This window comes from Ambystoma mexicanum, chromosome 10, assembly GCF_040938575.1.
Source record: "Ambystoma mexicanum isolate Mex_15411 chromosome 10, UKY_AmexF1_1, whole genome shotgun sequence".
Taxonomy (NCBI): Eukaryota; Metazoa; Chordata; class Amphibia; order Caudata; family Ambystomatidae; genus Ambystoma; species Ambystoma mexicanum.
In genome coordinates, this window is record NC_090932.1 from 1,574,525,727 (window position 1) to 1,574,540,195 (window position 14,469).

Consider the following 14,469-nt stretch of genomic DNA (forward strand, 5'->3'; position numbering starts at 1 on the left):
CATTCAGGACACCCTCATCAATAAAATTAAAATGATCCAAGAAAAAATATCTACCCAATGAAAAGCCCTCCCCAATCAGGACCACCCATGCCCTCCCCACCCTCCTAAACGCATCTCTCAAACACCCCTCTTCGTCTTCAGAGACGTTTCCGAGACAGAAGTCTCTAATCTCCTCAAACATATCAAACCCTCCACATGTAAAGGGGACATCTGTCCCCCTACTATCATCAAAGAATGCGCAGGCTCCCTCACCCCCATCATTACAGCATTCATCAATGCGTCCTTCTCCTCTGGAGTTGTACCACAAAGCCTAAAAGAAGCTTGGGTAACAAAACCTACCCTAGACCCCACCTGCCCCAACAACTACGGCCCCATCACTACCATTCCCTTCCTCCTAAAAATGTTGGATAAAGCTGCCCACATCCAAATCCAACAATACCTTGAAACCAATGCCATCCTAGGCAGAAGACAATCAGGCTTCCGCAAAGGCCATGCTACAGAAACCGCCCTCTTAGATCTAAAGAACCAAATAACCAAAATAATGGATACTGGCAAACCAGTACTCCTTCTCCTCCTCGATCTCTCCGCCGCATTTGATCTTGTTGACCATGACATCCTCACCTCCCACCTCTCCAAAGCCACCCATTTCTCAGACAAAGCCACTTCCTGGATAAGCTCTTTCCTAGATGGAAGGGCCATGAAGGTCTACTCTGACTCTGACCTGACTCTGACCAAGCCAACACAGACCCCACCACCATCAATTGTGGAGTCCCCCAGGGCTCATGTACTGCACCTACCTTCTATAATCCGTTTACCAAACCACTGTTTGACATGTTGGATGCCTTCGGCATAGCTTATACAAACTATGCCGAAGACACTCAAGTACTCCTCCCACTTACTGGAGATTATGATCATGATGCAAAAGCCCTCCTTCAGATATATACCACCATCCAAACCTGGATGGCAATCAACGGTCAAACTAAACACTAAATACACTTACTTCACCATTGACCACACAAATATAACAGTCTCTACATCTGTAAAGACCCTCGGAGTCTATTTAGACTCTACTCTCTCGATGACAAGGCAGGTCAATGCCATCTCTTCTGCCTCTGCCCACACTACAAAACTCATAACTGCAATAAAACCCTTTCTAACCACTCAAAACTGCCTATCCATAGCCAGAGACATAATAAAAGCCAGACGGGACTACTGCAAGGCCCTTCTGGCAGGCACATCTACTAAAAACATCAAGAGGCTCCAAATAACACAAAGAAATGCACTCCGTGCAGCCCTACACATCCCCAAAAGTGACCACATATCCCAGGCCAGACGTGAAGCCCATTGGCTCCCAGTCAATGAACAAATCAACTTCAAAATGCTCACCCTCACACACAAATGTATCAATCTCTCTGCCCCTTCCTACCTCTCAGACACACTATCAAAAACACCTCTGCCCGCCCCAGAAGAAGCCACCGTGCTAACCAACTCTGCGTACCATCCATAAAAAGAGCCAATGCCGGCGGCATTGGTTTCCCCCACATAGCACCTAAGCTCTGGAATGCCCTACCCAACGCACTTAGAGCAGAGCCTTGCAAATCCCTCAAAACCACACTCTTCTCATAACCTTTACTACACCCTGACGCATTAGCCCTTAGCCCTTACTGCACTGAATTACCCCACTACTGCAACATATTTGCTATTTTATGTATAACTGTAACCTTTAAGATGAACCTCAAATGCAATATGTACCTTGTGACCTCAATTGAACTGTAAAATGCAAATATCTATGTAACCAGCAAAATTTCCTCTGTAACCAGACATGCTTTTATGTAACAGCGCCACAATGCCCTTGGGTTGATGTGTGCTTTAAAAATACGAATAAATTAATAAATAAATGAGGCATAATCCTAAATTCTAGTCGTCATTGCTTAAGATCTTGTACGATAAAATATTAGCAGAACAAAAGATTCCTGCCTCCTGGCAAACTGCCATCCTTATTCCTGTCCGAAAAAAAAAGGGATGTCCCAGAGATACACGTAATTACGGTCTCTTGTCAATGTGAGATTACACTGGGAAGCTATTTGCTCCTTTTCTTTTGAAGGAACTTCAGAAGTACGTGGAATTCGAGGCCATTTTGGATAGATTCCTGAGTGGTTTCCGGTCTGATTACTCCACCACCCATAATAATCGAATTTCCTGGTTGAACAAACCTATGGTAAAAATGTGCCACCCTAATACACCCTATTCATAGACCTCAAATCAGCTTTCGACACAGTCAACAGGGAAGTACTGTGGCATAAGCTTGAACTTCTGGCTGCCCGATCTTTTACTACCTGAAATTATTCCATAAGAATAATACAGTTTCTCTGAGATTCGACGCTGAGGGAACCATGACAGTCCCGATAGTCCAGTGTAATGGGGTTAAACAGGGTTTTGTGACGGCACCCTTACTATACAATTTGTATGTTTCAGATCTCCCACTATTACTGTCCCGTAGTACTGGATGTCCTCCTAAAATCGACAAGACACATTGCACTGTACTAGCATATGCGGATGATCTTGTACTTTTAGACCACACCTTCAGCGGCATGCAACGCATGGCCAAAGCACTTTGGGCATATGTGTATACAAATGACCTAATCATCAATAGGAATAAGACCCAGCTTATGCTATTCACCGTTAAGAGTGTAGCCAGACCGAATCTCGTTGTTCAGAACATTGAAATCTCCTACACTGCCCTGTATAAATATTTGAGGTTAGAATTTGATTCTAGACCTGGCTATGAGACCTGCATAAAGGTGTGTACCAGGAAGTCAACTCAGCTCACCTCGCTAATTGCACAATTCAACAAAAGAAGGGGTGGCTACACGCTTGCAGGACTGAGACCATTGTACATACAATGTCTGGTCCCGGCAGTCATTTATGGTTTGGAGAGCCTGGTCGATCTCGATCTGAAATGGCTACAGCTGGCCAAAGGAAGATTCTGGAGGAAGCTTTTGGGACTGCCTAACTGCGTCACCATGGCGATACTGCGCCTACAACTTGGGATAATTTCCCGTAAGTCTATGGTCTTGGAAAAAAGAGCGACTAGGTACATTAAAATGCTCAGTGGGAAACCAACCCTTTGCTTCAGAGCCTAGACAATGCTGAGCACAGGCTCAAGGAAAAGTCCAGCTTTAACAGGAATATGAAAGCTCTCTTTAAAGACATAGGATGGACTCCGTACTGGGGGATACTTTCCTCAATCTTAGATACTCATTCGTAAAACGTTTTGAGTTATGGGATTGCAATGAAAACTTCTCCCACTTAAGCACACTAAAAAGTTACACTTTTGTACCTGACGTGTTATACACATACCAGAAGGCCCAGCTGTATTTGGAAATATGCCCTTCCGCAGACCTGCAGCGATTCCTCCTCCTGTTGCGCCTGCCTGTCTTGAGTCTTATGGGCCCTTCACTGTCATTGAACAAACTGGATCGATTTTGTCGCATCAGTTGTAATAAAACAATGAGGGAATCGGTCAAACACGCCATGACAGAATGCCCAAATATGGGCATTGTACATATGAGTCACCTGGGCAAATATGTGCACCAGCTAGAGTCTATCCAGGACCCCCTTTTCTGGAAGTGTTGCATTAACACCAACAACAAGGGGCTCCATCTGGCCTAATTTAGAGTTTGGAAGGTTGTACCTAAGCTATTAAGCCCCATACACGTCAATGAGGCCCAGAGCGAACAATAAGTGGTATTGGCCCTGTACGACCAATCCTGACATGAATGAAATGAAATGATTGGAAATTAAATGATTTTATTGTTTTCATTGCTTCTGGAGGCTCACAGCCCAAAATAATTATGAAATTGTGATGTCTAATATATGATTCGACTTGATTTGATTAGCCCAATCTAATTAAACTCAGATTAATTTGCTATTAACTTGTCCATTATTGATTTATCAGTCAAATTTGCTAATTTATTTCTATCTATTTGATATTATGAGTATGATGTTAAGTGTGATATCTTTGAAATGTATTGTATCACCCCACTAGAGGTCTCCAGAGCAAGGCAGAGGACTTTTGTCGCAGAACTTAGCATCTGAAATGATAGTCATTTTGTAATTTATAAACCAAAAACAATGTACACCTGAATTGTTGAGGCACTGAAGAATGTGCTTTGTATAGTAACATAATTTCTCAGGAGGATTTCAGTACCTTGAATACAGAAGAGCAGTGCTGCAAAACTTTGAATGTTACAGTACCTTGACCTCAGCAGGATTGCATTACCTTTGAATGGGGTACTACTAGCATTTTCCATCACGGATGCAATGCTTGTAATGGGGCAGCATTAACACTTAGCCGCAGGATTGCAATATAGGCTTCTAGACCAAGGGAAGGGTCTTTATCACAAAGTTATGGCCCGAGGCGAAGCAGATAGCCATAGGTTAGGCAAGGGTCATTATACCAATCTATAATGACACCTTTCGAGATCACATATTGGTAATAGCACTACATGCTTTGGAGTTTTGGTGGTGAACAAGTTACTTTAATAAGGAGTAACGTAAATAGACAAACTATCTTAAAAAATCAAATGTTCTGTTGTAGTATTTAAAAAAAAGGTTGTCTCCATTTTAATTGCAACGTGGTTAAACTGGAATGGGTTTACCACAAGCATGTATTAGATGTTGTTAATAAGTAAACAGTTTCTCTTTAAGAAAGTGAAAAGATTATCCCATGTTTTAGCTTTCTTTTTCTTGTTAAATAGGATGTTGCAGGGGGGAAAAGCTCCTCCCAGAGAGAAAGCGTTCTCTTGATTGTTGAAAGAAATCATATCTTGAAATAGCATTGTTATTTCTCTCTTAGCTTTTGAATACAGAATATTCAGAACAAATGTATTGACTGCACTTTGCACATTCCGATTGGCTCAGAGGAGGCCATGTGTTAATAGGTTTTACTAGACAGCATTGTAAATCTACAGCAATGAAGAACCCCGATCAGATGCTGCACCATCACCAACATGTCCTGCATACTGCACTCTGCAGCGAGTGAATCCAGACCATTCAAGAGAATATTCTGACATCCCAGACGGCCTTTATCAGTGTTACTAAACACAGGAACACACGTGGGCATGGTGCAACCTGGGGTAGTGCAGACAGCTGCAGTGCATTGAAGAGAAATATACACTCTCTTCATTGCTTAAAGCTTAGACCTGGAGAGGGTGACTGGGGAGTAACGTTCTGAGACCTTTGCTCCAATTTTGCTTCATATGCACTGTGGTTTGCTGAATTCAGGGTCAGGCTGAGATGAGTAAGATAGAGAGATAGCAAGGCATGTTCCTTCTCACTGACTTGGCACTGATCTCTCTATCTGTAGATTCCCCAAGGACCCCGCCCGGCGCACGGCTTGGGTGGCAGCAGTGCGCAGAATTGCAGATGGTGGGCTGCCGTGGTCCCCGTCTACATCCAGCAGTCTGTGCTCGGCACATTTCAAAGAGGAAGCTTTCGACAGGACTGGGCAAACAGTGCGTCTGCGACAGGAAGCGGTTCCAACAATCTTCAACTTTCCACAGCACCTACCGGTAAGAAGTCACATGCCACAGTCATGTGATGTTCCTACATCCCTCGCTGTATTAATAGACTCCTTATGTATCACTCAAACCATGGTACACGCTTATCACCCACCACAGACCTATGGCACTCCTATTTCACCAACCAGAGTCCTGTGATACCTCCACATCACCCTTCACAATCCTTTGTTTCTCCTGCATTACCCACAGAAGAATTATTTTAGGCACTCATGACCCACCACAGTCCTATGTCGCTACTGAATTAACCACAGTATAATTATTTTAGCAATGCATCACCCACCACAGTCCTATGTTACTCCTGCATGTCCCACCACAGTCCGAGGTTACTCCTGCATCACGCACTCCAATCCTCTTGAATTCCTGCATCACCCAATGCAGTCCTATGGTGTCCTTGCAATACTCGGCAGTCCTGTTACTGCAGTGCTTTGGTATATCTGCAATAAACACTACAGTCATATGTAACTCCAACATCATCCACCACAGTCCTTTGGTGCCAGCACTGCGTTCATTAGTTACGAGACAACTCAGTTAGTCCTGCATTTGTTTAGTTAAGTTTAGTTTATTACTTGTAGAGCACACCTAACACTGAGGCATCTGGACGCTTAAAACTTAGGAGGATTGTTACAGAGAAAAGGTATTACAGTTACAAAAGAGAAAAAAAAGAATAGACATGAAAATATTACAATTACAGTAACATAGTATTAAAAAGTAGTTTGTTTGTTTGTTTGTTTATTATTTGTAATGCGCCAGAATACTCTAAGGTAACAGGGCACAGTAGTTACATGAATTTGCAAAGCTTAGTTACAACAACAACGATATATACATACACACAGTAATAGTAATAACAGGATTATATACATATATACAGGTAAGCACATGTGAGTACAATATGTACAGTTGGCAGGAATATGAAAGACTTAGCGACTCGATGTGTTTGAAGGCTTATGTCTTCAACCATGAAACAATCTTAGATCGGAAGTTTTGATAAGGTAAGTCCATTCTGAGAGTTGGTGGTTGGGAGTTCCACAGTTTAGCCGCTTTCACTGAGAAGCTGTTGCCCCCTATAGTGGAATGTTTAAAGTTAGGGACAGAGAGGCAGTCTCTATATGCTGTTCTTGTGGGTCTCAGGGAGGTATGTCTATGAAATCTGTTGATCAGGTAAATAGGAGCAGCGTTATTGAGGGACTTGTAAGTAAGTGACGCAGTTTTTAGGAGAATTTTGTCTTTGATAGAGAGCCAATTATTCTGTTGGCTGTGTACTGTGAAATGATCTCTTCTAGAGATGCCCAGTGCCGCTCTAAGAGCGTTATTCTGAAGAGTTTGCAGTTTGCTAGTGGTGGTTTTGGAGGACCCAAGATAGAGAGCGTTGCAGTAGTCCAGGCGGGACAAAATGAGGGCTCTAGCAAGGGTCAAGCAGCTAGTGTCAGACAGAAAGGGTTTAGCTGCACGGATCAGTTTACACGTGTAAGCCGTGGAAGAGGCTAGTGAGTTCACCTGTCTATTGAAGGAGAAGTTAGAATCCAAATAGAAGCCTAACGTTTTAACCTCTTGTCCCACCTTGATACTGTTGCCATCGATCATGAAAGATGAATAGGCGGGGCTTAGTTTCTTTAAGCTGGCGGTAGTACCCAGGATGATGAGTTCGGTTTTATCATCATTCAGGCATAGTCCATGTGTGGCTATCCATGCCTGGATGATGATGTACACTCTATTCACCAAGGCCAAATCCTTCCCATAATCTCCAGAAAGCAGAAGGAGGATCTGGGTATCATCTGCATAATTAGTGTAGGTGATACCGAGATGATCCAGATCATCGAAAATGGGCTTAGTAAATATATTGTACAGTGTAGGGGAGACACAAGAGCCTTGTGGTACACCACAGGTGATAGGTATGGGGTCTGCTGCAGCTCTAGGTGAAAAGACCCTTATGGTTCTGCCGTTAAGGAATGATCTAATCCATGTAATGGCCTCAGCAGAGAAGTGAGCTGATGTGTGTAGGTGTGTGCATAGGACAGAGTGGTCAACCAGGTCAAATGCTGCAGAGAGGTCAAGGAGGAGGAGTAAGGCGGCTTGGCCATTGTCTCTGAGCATATCAATCTGTGTTTTAAGGTCGATAAGAGCCGTCTCAGTCCCATGCCGAGGACGGAAGCCTGACTGTCTGGCTCCTAGTAGGTGGTGTTCTTCCAAGTGCTTCTGTATTTGTACATAGGCGACCTTATCCAAGATTTTTAGAAGGAATGGTATGGTCGTTATGGGTCTATAGTTTGTAGGACTGGCTGGGTCAAGTGTGTTTTTCTTTAGTAGATGTAATACCCACGATTGTTTTAGATTAGTAGGGATAGAGCCGGGAGAAAAGGATGCGTTGATTAACTTTGTGATGAAAGGGGAGAGGTCACGGGCAGCGTCTTTAATGAGCTGTGCAGGGCACAAGTCTCCCTGACAGTTGGAGGGTTCGAATGGCATGATGATTTTTTCAACTTCACGTGTGGTAACTTTAGAGAAATTGAAGCGGGTGGTTTCCCTTAAAGTCGGCTTCTCAGGTGGTTTGGACAGGTGGGGGTCATTCAAGGAGGCTTTTTTACAGATTTTGTTTTGTAGGGTAGCGATCTTGTTGGCTAAGGCATTTTGGATTTCTGAGGACCAATTTTTATCTTTAATACAAGTATCTGGTGGTGCTATGGGGGTTTCTACTTCTTTAAGGATGGAGAATAATTCCTTCATATTTGATTTGGCTTGGGAAATACGGGAGTCGAAGGAAGTTCGTTTTGCTAGGTAGATTTCTTTTTTGTAAAGGGCCGCTAGTTTAGTAAGTTTGAGTTTATTAGCTGCTGACGGGACTTTTTTCCAGGTAGCCTCGCAGTTTCTTTTTTGCTGCCTTAAGTTTTTAGGGAATGGTGTGTTAGGCAGAAACCTGTGCAGTTCCCTTAGAGACCACTGCAAAAGATTTAAGACTACAGGTGTTTGGCAGTAAACCCACTTGGTAGCAGTCTGTACCACACAGATTCACTTGGTAGCTGTGGCTGAGCAGTCAGACTTCCCTCAAGAAGAGTTAGGCAGTATACAGAGCTTACAAAATAGGTCCAGAAATACAGTAGAGCTTGGGTGTAAAAGTATATAATTATTTATTTAACATACACTTATAAAACACACTAGCACTAAATTGGTAAGATCAGTTCAAAACACAATCACTATTATCATATGTACATCCCTGATTACTTGTTGGACAAGTCTTAGTTAACACCACTTATTTCCAGACAGAAGTGAGCACTTAACGTTCGATGGCACTCCAACAAGTTAACTAAAAAGGAAGGGAAAAGCAGAATTATGGAAGCACACACACGAAACACTTTTTAAAGAACCACAGCAAGTTAGGAAGGCACAGTCTACTGGTGAGCAAGGAAGTTTAGGTGCCAGGCCCACTTTCAAGGGAGCCAGGCGGAAGATGCCCAAGATCAGACAGTTACACAGAGTCTTTGAAGTTTGTGGAGGTAGTTTGAAAAAGGTTTAGTCCAGTTCAGAAAAGTTAGCTAAGGTGTCCCAGGCTAACCCAGGTTCGAGAGACAAGGATTTAATACACCCCGTTCAATCGGTTGCAAGGGAAGCCAGGCGGAACACGGTACCTTAAATGGAGAGGATCCTCCAGCGAGGGCAGTTGTTCCTGGCAGCGGGTGCAAGTCGCGGTGTCCTCCAGAGGAAGAGAAGATCTCGCCGTGGAGGAAAGATGAAGGTCGTTGCACTGCCAGGGAAGAAACCAGACGGTTCGCGGTAGTGGTGAAACGTGGTATCCCGGTTGCCGGGGTGCTTGGCACAGGCAAGGCGGCCACAAGATGCAACAGGAAGGCGAAAAGAAGGTAGACTGGTTATCCCCACCAGTCGAAGGAAGAAGACTCTCTGGGCTGAGATCTCCTCTGTCGTTGGGAAAAGTGCTGAGACGGTTCAGCAGGGCTCCACCGGTGGTGTCGTCATTGCAGGTCGGCTCAGCTTCTCCCTCCTCGGATTCTTTAGGTCCAGTGGCGACGTCTGAAGTTCCAGTCCCCAAAGCCCTGCCTTTATGCAGCACACCCCCATTCACTCAGCCTAGCTGTCAATCAAACATGCTAAGTGGTGAGCCGGCTGGCTCACCACTTGGGCCAATCACACAAGAGTGCGACTTGCGTTACCAAGGTAACTCAGTCCAGGGTGCCTAAACCCCCTCCCGCACCCCCTGTGGTACCCAGACAGAGTGGCACCACTTTTGGAGGCTTCTGTGGAGAAGCCTGCCAAAAAGTGGAACAAAGGGCTCGACTTGGGTTGGAGTCATAGAAAAGAACACAAACGACATTTTAGAATCGAGTTCTGGCAAAAAAAAACAACCGGCGAATTAATATTAAATAAATAAACCAGTGGTATGTTCGAGGCTATAAGAATTAAATAATTAAAGTTGGTAGCCTCGAACAATGCCCACTGCCACCAGCCAAAACTCGATCAGGGGGGACGGAGACGTGCCCCCTCAAACAACAGACCCCGGGGCAATCGAATTGCCCCAACCAGTACGTCCACAATATGATGGTTTGTACTGGTTTCTGTTCATAATTTGGGACTAGCAAAGCCAATGGTGACTTTACATGCCCTGTGAGACAGTCAGTCCCAGGGTATGAAGTCTATGTTGGGGGGTCACTACGACACCCCTGGGTTACGGCACGGAGGGTGCTGTGTAACCCACATCAAAAAAACACATGAGACCCTGTGGAGTAAAAGACCCCATAGCCCATAAAACAAATGGAAAGTTAAAGAAACACCTCAAATCATGTCTAAGAGTGGGAGCAAAAGAATCTCACTCTTAGCAGGAGAGAAAAAAATAAACCCCAAAAATCCAGCAAAGCTGCTGGGGGACTCACTAGGTTTGGGAAATTAGCCTTACAAAGAATTCTCCCTAACATGGTGTATACCATTTGTGCAGGTGCATTTTGGGCTTACTTGGTCTGAGTTTGAAAAGGGCAACCTATTAAATGCTTATACCTTTCACCTAAAATACACTGTGGCGCAGTTTCTAAAGTGTGGAGCTTTTTGTTTCCTAATAGTAAAAGGTGTAGCCTCCAGGCTTACCTTAAACCAGGCAATGCTTGTGGCTGCATGGGGCTGCTCCTGCAGCTCGGGGGAGAGGGAGCTTCTGCTCCAACCTCAACAAGCCAGTTAGGGCCATGTTACATAGTGGTCAGCGAGGTGATAACTGAGGATGCTATGCAAAGAGCCAGTCCTTTACTTTAGATCTAAAAGTCCAGAAAGAGGGTTTGGATCTGATGGAGGTGGGGAGCGAGTTCCAGCATTTGGCTGCTAATACTGGAAAGTTCGACCATCCCCTGCTGTTTTCAATTTGTACTTGGGTATATTGAGGCAATTTATGTAGGTGGATATGATATGATATTTTATTTGTATTGCGCTCATACACAAATGTTTCAGAGCGCGACCAGGCAAAAGGGAGGGGAACAGGGGAGAACACAACAACAATGATCTTACTAGGCCCAGTAACATTGAGAACGCGCAAGTGCATGGGAAAGGGATAGGGGAAAAGTGCATAGAAGGGGGAGAGTGGAGAGTGCGGACCAGAGGAGACACAGATAAATAACAATAAATAAAAACAAATAGATAATAGAGGCAATAAACAGTGATAGTGCAGCCAGCAAGTGGCAAGTGCTGTGTTTACAGCAGCAGACTGGGTAAGTCTGATAAGTGCAGAAAGAGAAGAAAATGGAGGAGTGGGGGACTGTATGGATACAGATACAGTCCTCAATGCAAGGGGTGGCCAGGAGGCAGTGCAGGAGGGTGGCAGGGTGAACAGGTACCTGGGCCCAGGGGACAGAGGGTGGCCAGGTGCACAGTGCCAAGAGAGAGCAGATCAGCAGGGGAGAGGGGGAACAAAGGCAGAGGAAAAGAGGAAGGTCTTGAGGTGCTTCCGGAACCGGAGATGGTTCTGCTCAAGTTTTAGAGTGGCAGGGAGGCTATTCCAGAGGGAGGCCCCTGCCGAAGACCGAGATCTACCCCCAGCTCATTTCTTTGAAAAACGACTGACCATGAGTGAGTTAGAGGTAGAGGAGCGAAGAGCTTGGGAGGGGAGGTATTTACGGAGGGATAGCTGAAGGTATTTAGGACCCAGACCCCAGAAAGCCTTGTGGACAATGCAGTAGGTTTTGAATTTAATCCTTGCATCCACTGGGAGCCAATGGAGAGATTTCAGAGCTGCAGAGATATGAGGCCAAGGACAAGTCTCGCAGTCCTGTTCTGGATTAGTTGCAGAGGGCACAGAGTAGAGGCAGGTAGATTTAGAAAGAGGCTGTTACAATAGTCCAACCTTGAGAGAACCAGGGCTTGGGAGACAATGCACTTCAGGGAGAAGGAGAGGAAAGGCAGAGTACCTCTGAGGAGGTGCAATAGGAAGTTTGACTTTTTAGAGACCTCAGAGATGTGGGCGGAGAAGGAAAGTGGCGAGTCAAAGATGACCCCGAGGTTCTTAGCCTCGCAGGTGGGGGTAGGAGGAGGGCCAAGGGAGGCCGGCCAGAGAGTGAGGGGAAAGGATGGTGAATGTGTGCCGATGAGGAGGATCTCTGTCTTGCTGGTGTTCAGACAAAGATCATTGGCGGAACACCAATCTTGAATGGCAGTTAGGCAATCAGAGATGAGAGAGGGAGAGGAGGTGGCAGAGGGAAGCCTGAAAATTAGTTGAGTGTCGTCAGCATAGCACTGGAAATTTGAGCAGAAAATGGCAATGCAGTGGGCGAGAGTTGGCAGGTATTGGTTGAAACGCCAGGGCGAGAGTTTAGACCCCTGGGGAACACCACAAGTAGAGAGGAAGATAGATAATGGGAAGGACCCAAGTTGGACCCGGGAGTGTCGATCAGAAGAAAGAGGTCAGCCATGCCGGAGCCTGATCATTGATACCCAGGTGGTCTCGGAGACAGTTGAGTAGGATGGTATGATTGACTGTGTCGAAGGCAGAAGAGAGATCAAGTAGGATGCGGACAGAGGGAATGTTAGAGTCAAGGTTGGAGAGCAGGTCTTCACAGATGTTCAGGAGAGCAGTTTCCCTGCTTCTGGCAGCTCTGAAACCAGACTGATGGTCATGGAGACAGCCAACAGAATCGGAATGAAGGTCTGATGGGTCTCGTAGATTGGTGTCTGGAGAATTTGTTTGACAAATATTTTCGGGCTATATTGGCTAGGCATTTGTGAGTGATGACAAGTGAGTGAAGTTTGATTCTGTCTCGAACTGGTAACCAGTGGGAATCATGTCTGAAGGTTCAAATATGGCTGGCGCGTGGTATGTTTAAGGCACAGCAAAGGGCGTTGTTCTGGAGAACTTGTAATCTATTCAGGTTGTGCTCAGAGGAGCCTAGGAATAGAGTGTTACAATAATCCAGTTTGGATAAAATCAGTGCCCTGGCTAATGTGAGGCAGCTATTTGTGGATAGAAAGGGTTTGCAGGCGTTGTTTAATTTGTTTGTGTATGAGGGAGAGGGTGGAATTTAGGTAGACACCAAGAGTTTTAACCTCTTTGGTGACTTTAATGATGTTGCCATCAATGTTAAAGGAGTTATATCGGTGGTCGAGTTTGTTCAATCGTGCTTGGGTGCCGACGATCAAGAGCTCAGTCTTGTCGTCATTTAGGCAAAGTCTATGTGTAGCCATCCAGGCCTGAATTTCCCTATAGATTTCATTTAGTTTTTTGGCGTCTCTCTCGTAGCAACCAGTGAGTGTGATGAGGACCTGAGTGTCATCAGTATAATTTGTGTAGGTGAGACCCAGGTTGTCAAGATGGTCAAAAAGGAGCTTAGTAAAATTGTTATAGAGCGTGGGTGACTGTCATGATGCCTACCCCCGGGCATCAGGACCAAGGCCCTCAGCTCCGGGAGCAGGCATCCAGACATTTGTTTAAACCTCAGCAGCCCCAGCTAGGGGCTGTCTGGGTTCAGTCCTGGCGCCTTGGGCGCCAGGCTCATCATAGAAATCAGTCCTGGTGCCATAGGCGCCAGGCTCATAGACTTTACTTACCTGATGCAGACCATGCTGCAAAAGAGTCCAAGCCTACATGAGGCCTGGATGGGACTATTTTGTTACAGGGACTATTTTTTACTCGGGCGTGGCTCTAGGGAGCTTCTTACCTGGAACTACTTTGGAGGCTATTTAAACCACACCCGAACAGCAGCACATGCTTCGCGTTATTCTGCATCCAGGCGCTCACCGTGCCTGCAGCCAGCGTCTAGTCTTCTGCCACGCCTGCGTGCCTGCTGCCAGCATCCAGTCTTCTGCCACGTCCACCTCGAATCCGAAGCTCCTAGAATAAAGAAGAAGAAAAGGACAAGGTTAGAAAACGAACTTATTTTAAATTCCTCACCAAATTCTGGAACCATTTAATCTCTGGACCTGGAAAGTATATCAGTCCTGCACGTGTCGCTTTGCCAGCTCCAGCACGGCGCCATACTCACCAGTTCTCACAGCATCTTTCGATCCGGCACTGTCTCCATCATTTCTTTGCCGTAATCCGGCACCTAGGGGACACAAGAAAAAACAAGGTGAGCCAAGGGAATCAACAAATACAACCTCTTACCACCATAGACTTACCTGATTTACCACCGGCGGTATTATTCCATAACTCTCCACATTTTCATATGCCGCATCTGTAAAGAGGGAGAAAAACAACATGTTAACGCAGCGTTGGGTAACACAGACTCTTACCTGAACGCCAGCAGCAGCTACGAGACCTTCTTCTCACAAACTCAGTTGCAATTTAAGGAAGGAAGGGGACAAGAGTGAACATCGGGAACATTGAACTCTTTGAACTTGATACTTACCAATCCCGCCAGGGACTTAAGAGTCAATACTTACCGGAACTCTCCCAACGCCTTCAAACCAG

At 45.3% G+C, this 14,469-nt stretch overlaps 1 protein-coding gene across 3 annotated transcripts in view; it reads left to right on the forward strand.

The window, feature by feature from the left end:
• The window catches only part of LOC138492605 (THAP domain-containing protein 2-like), a 530,416-nt gene that overhangs the window by 242,935 nt on the left and 273,012 nt on the right, over window positions 1–14,469 (forward strand). For all 3 annotated transcript variants that reach the window (XM_069619894.1, XM_069619893.1, XM_069619895.1), the window contains exon 2: window positions 5,369–5,573. In XM_069619894.1, the coding sequence (XP_069475995.1) occupies window positions 5,369–5,573 (205 nt within the window). The remainder of the gene's footprint in view (window positions 1–5,368; window positions 5,574–14,469) is intronic.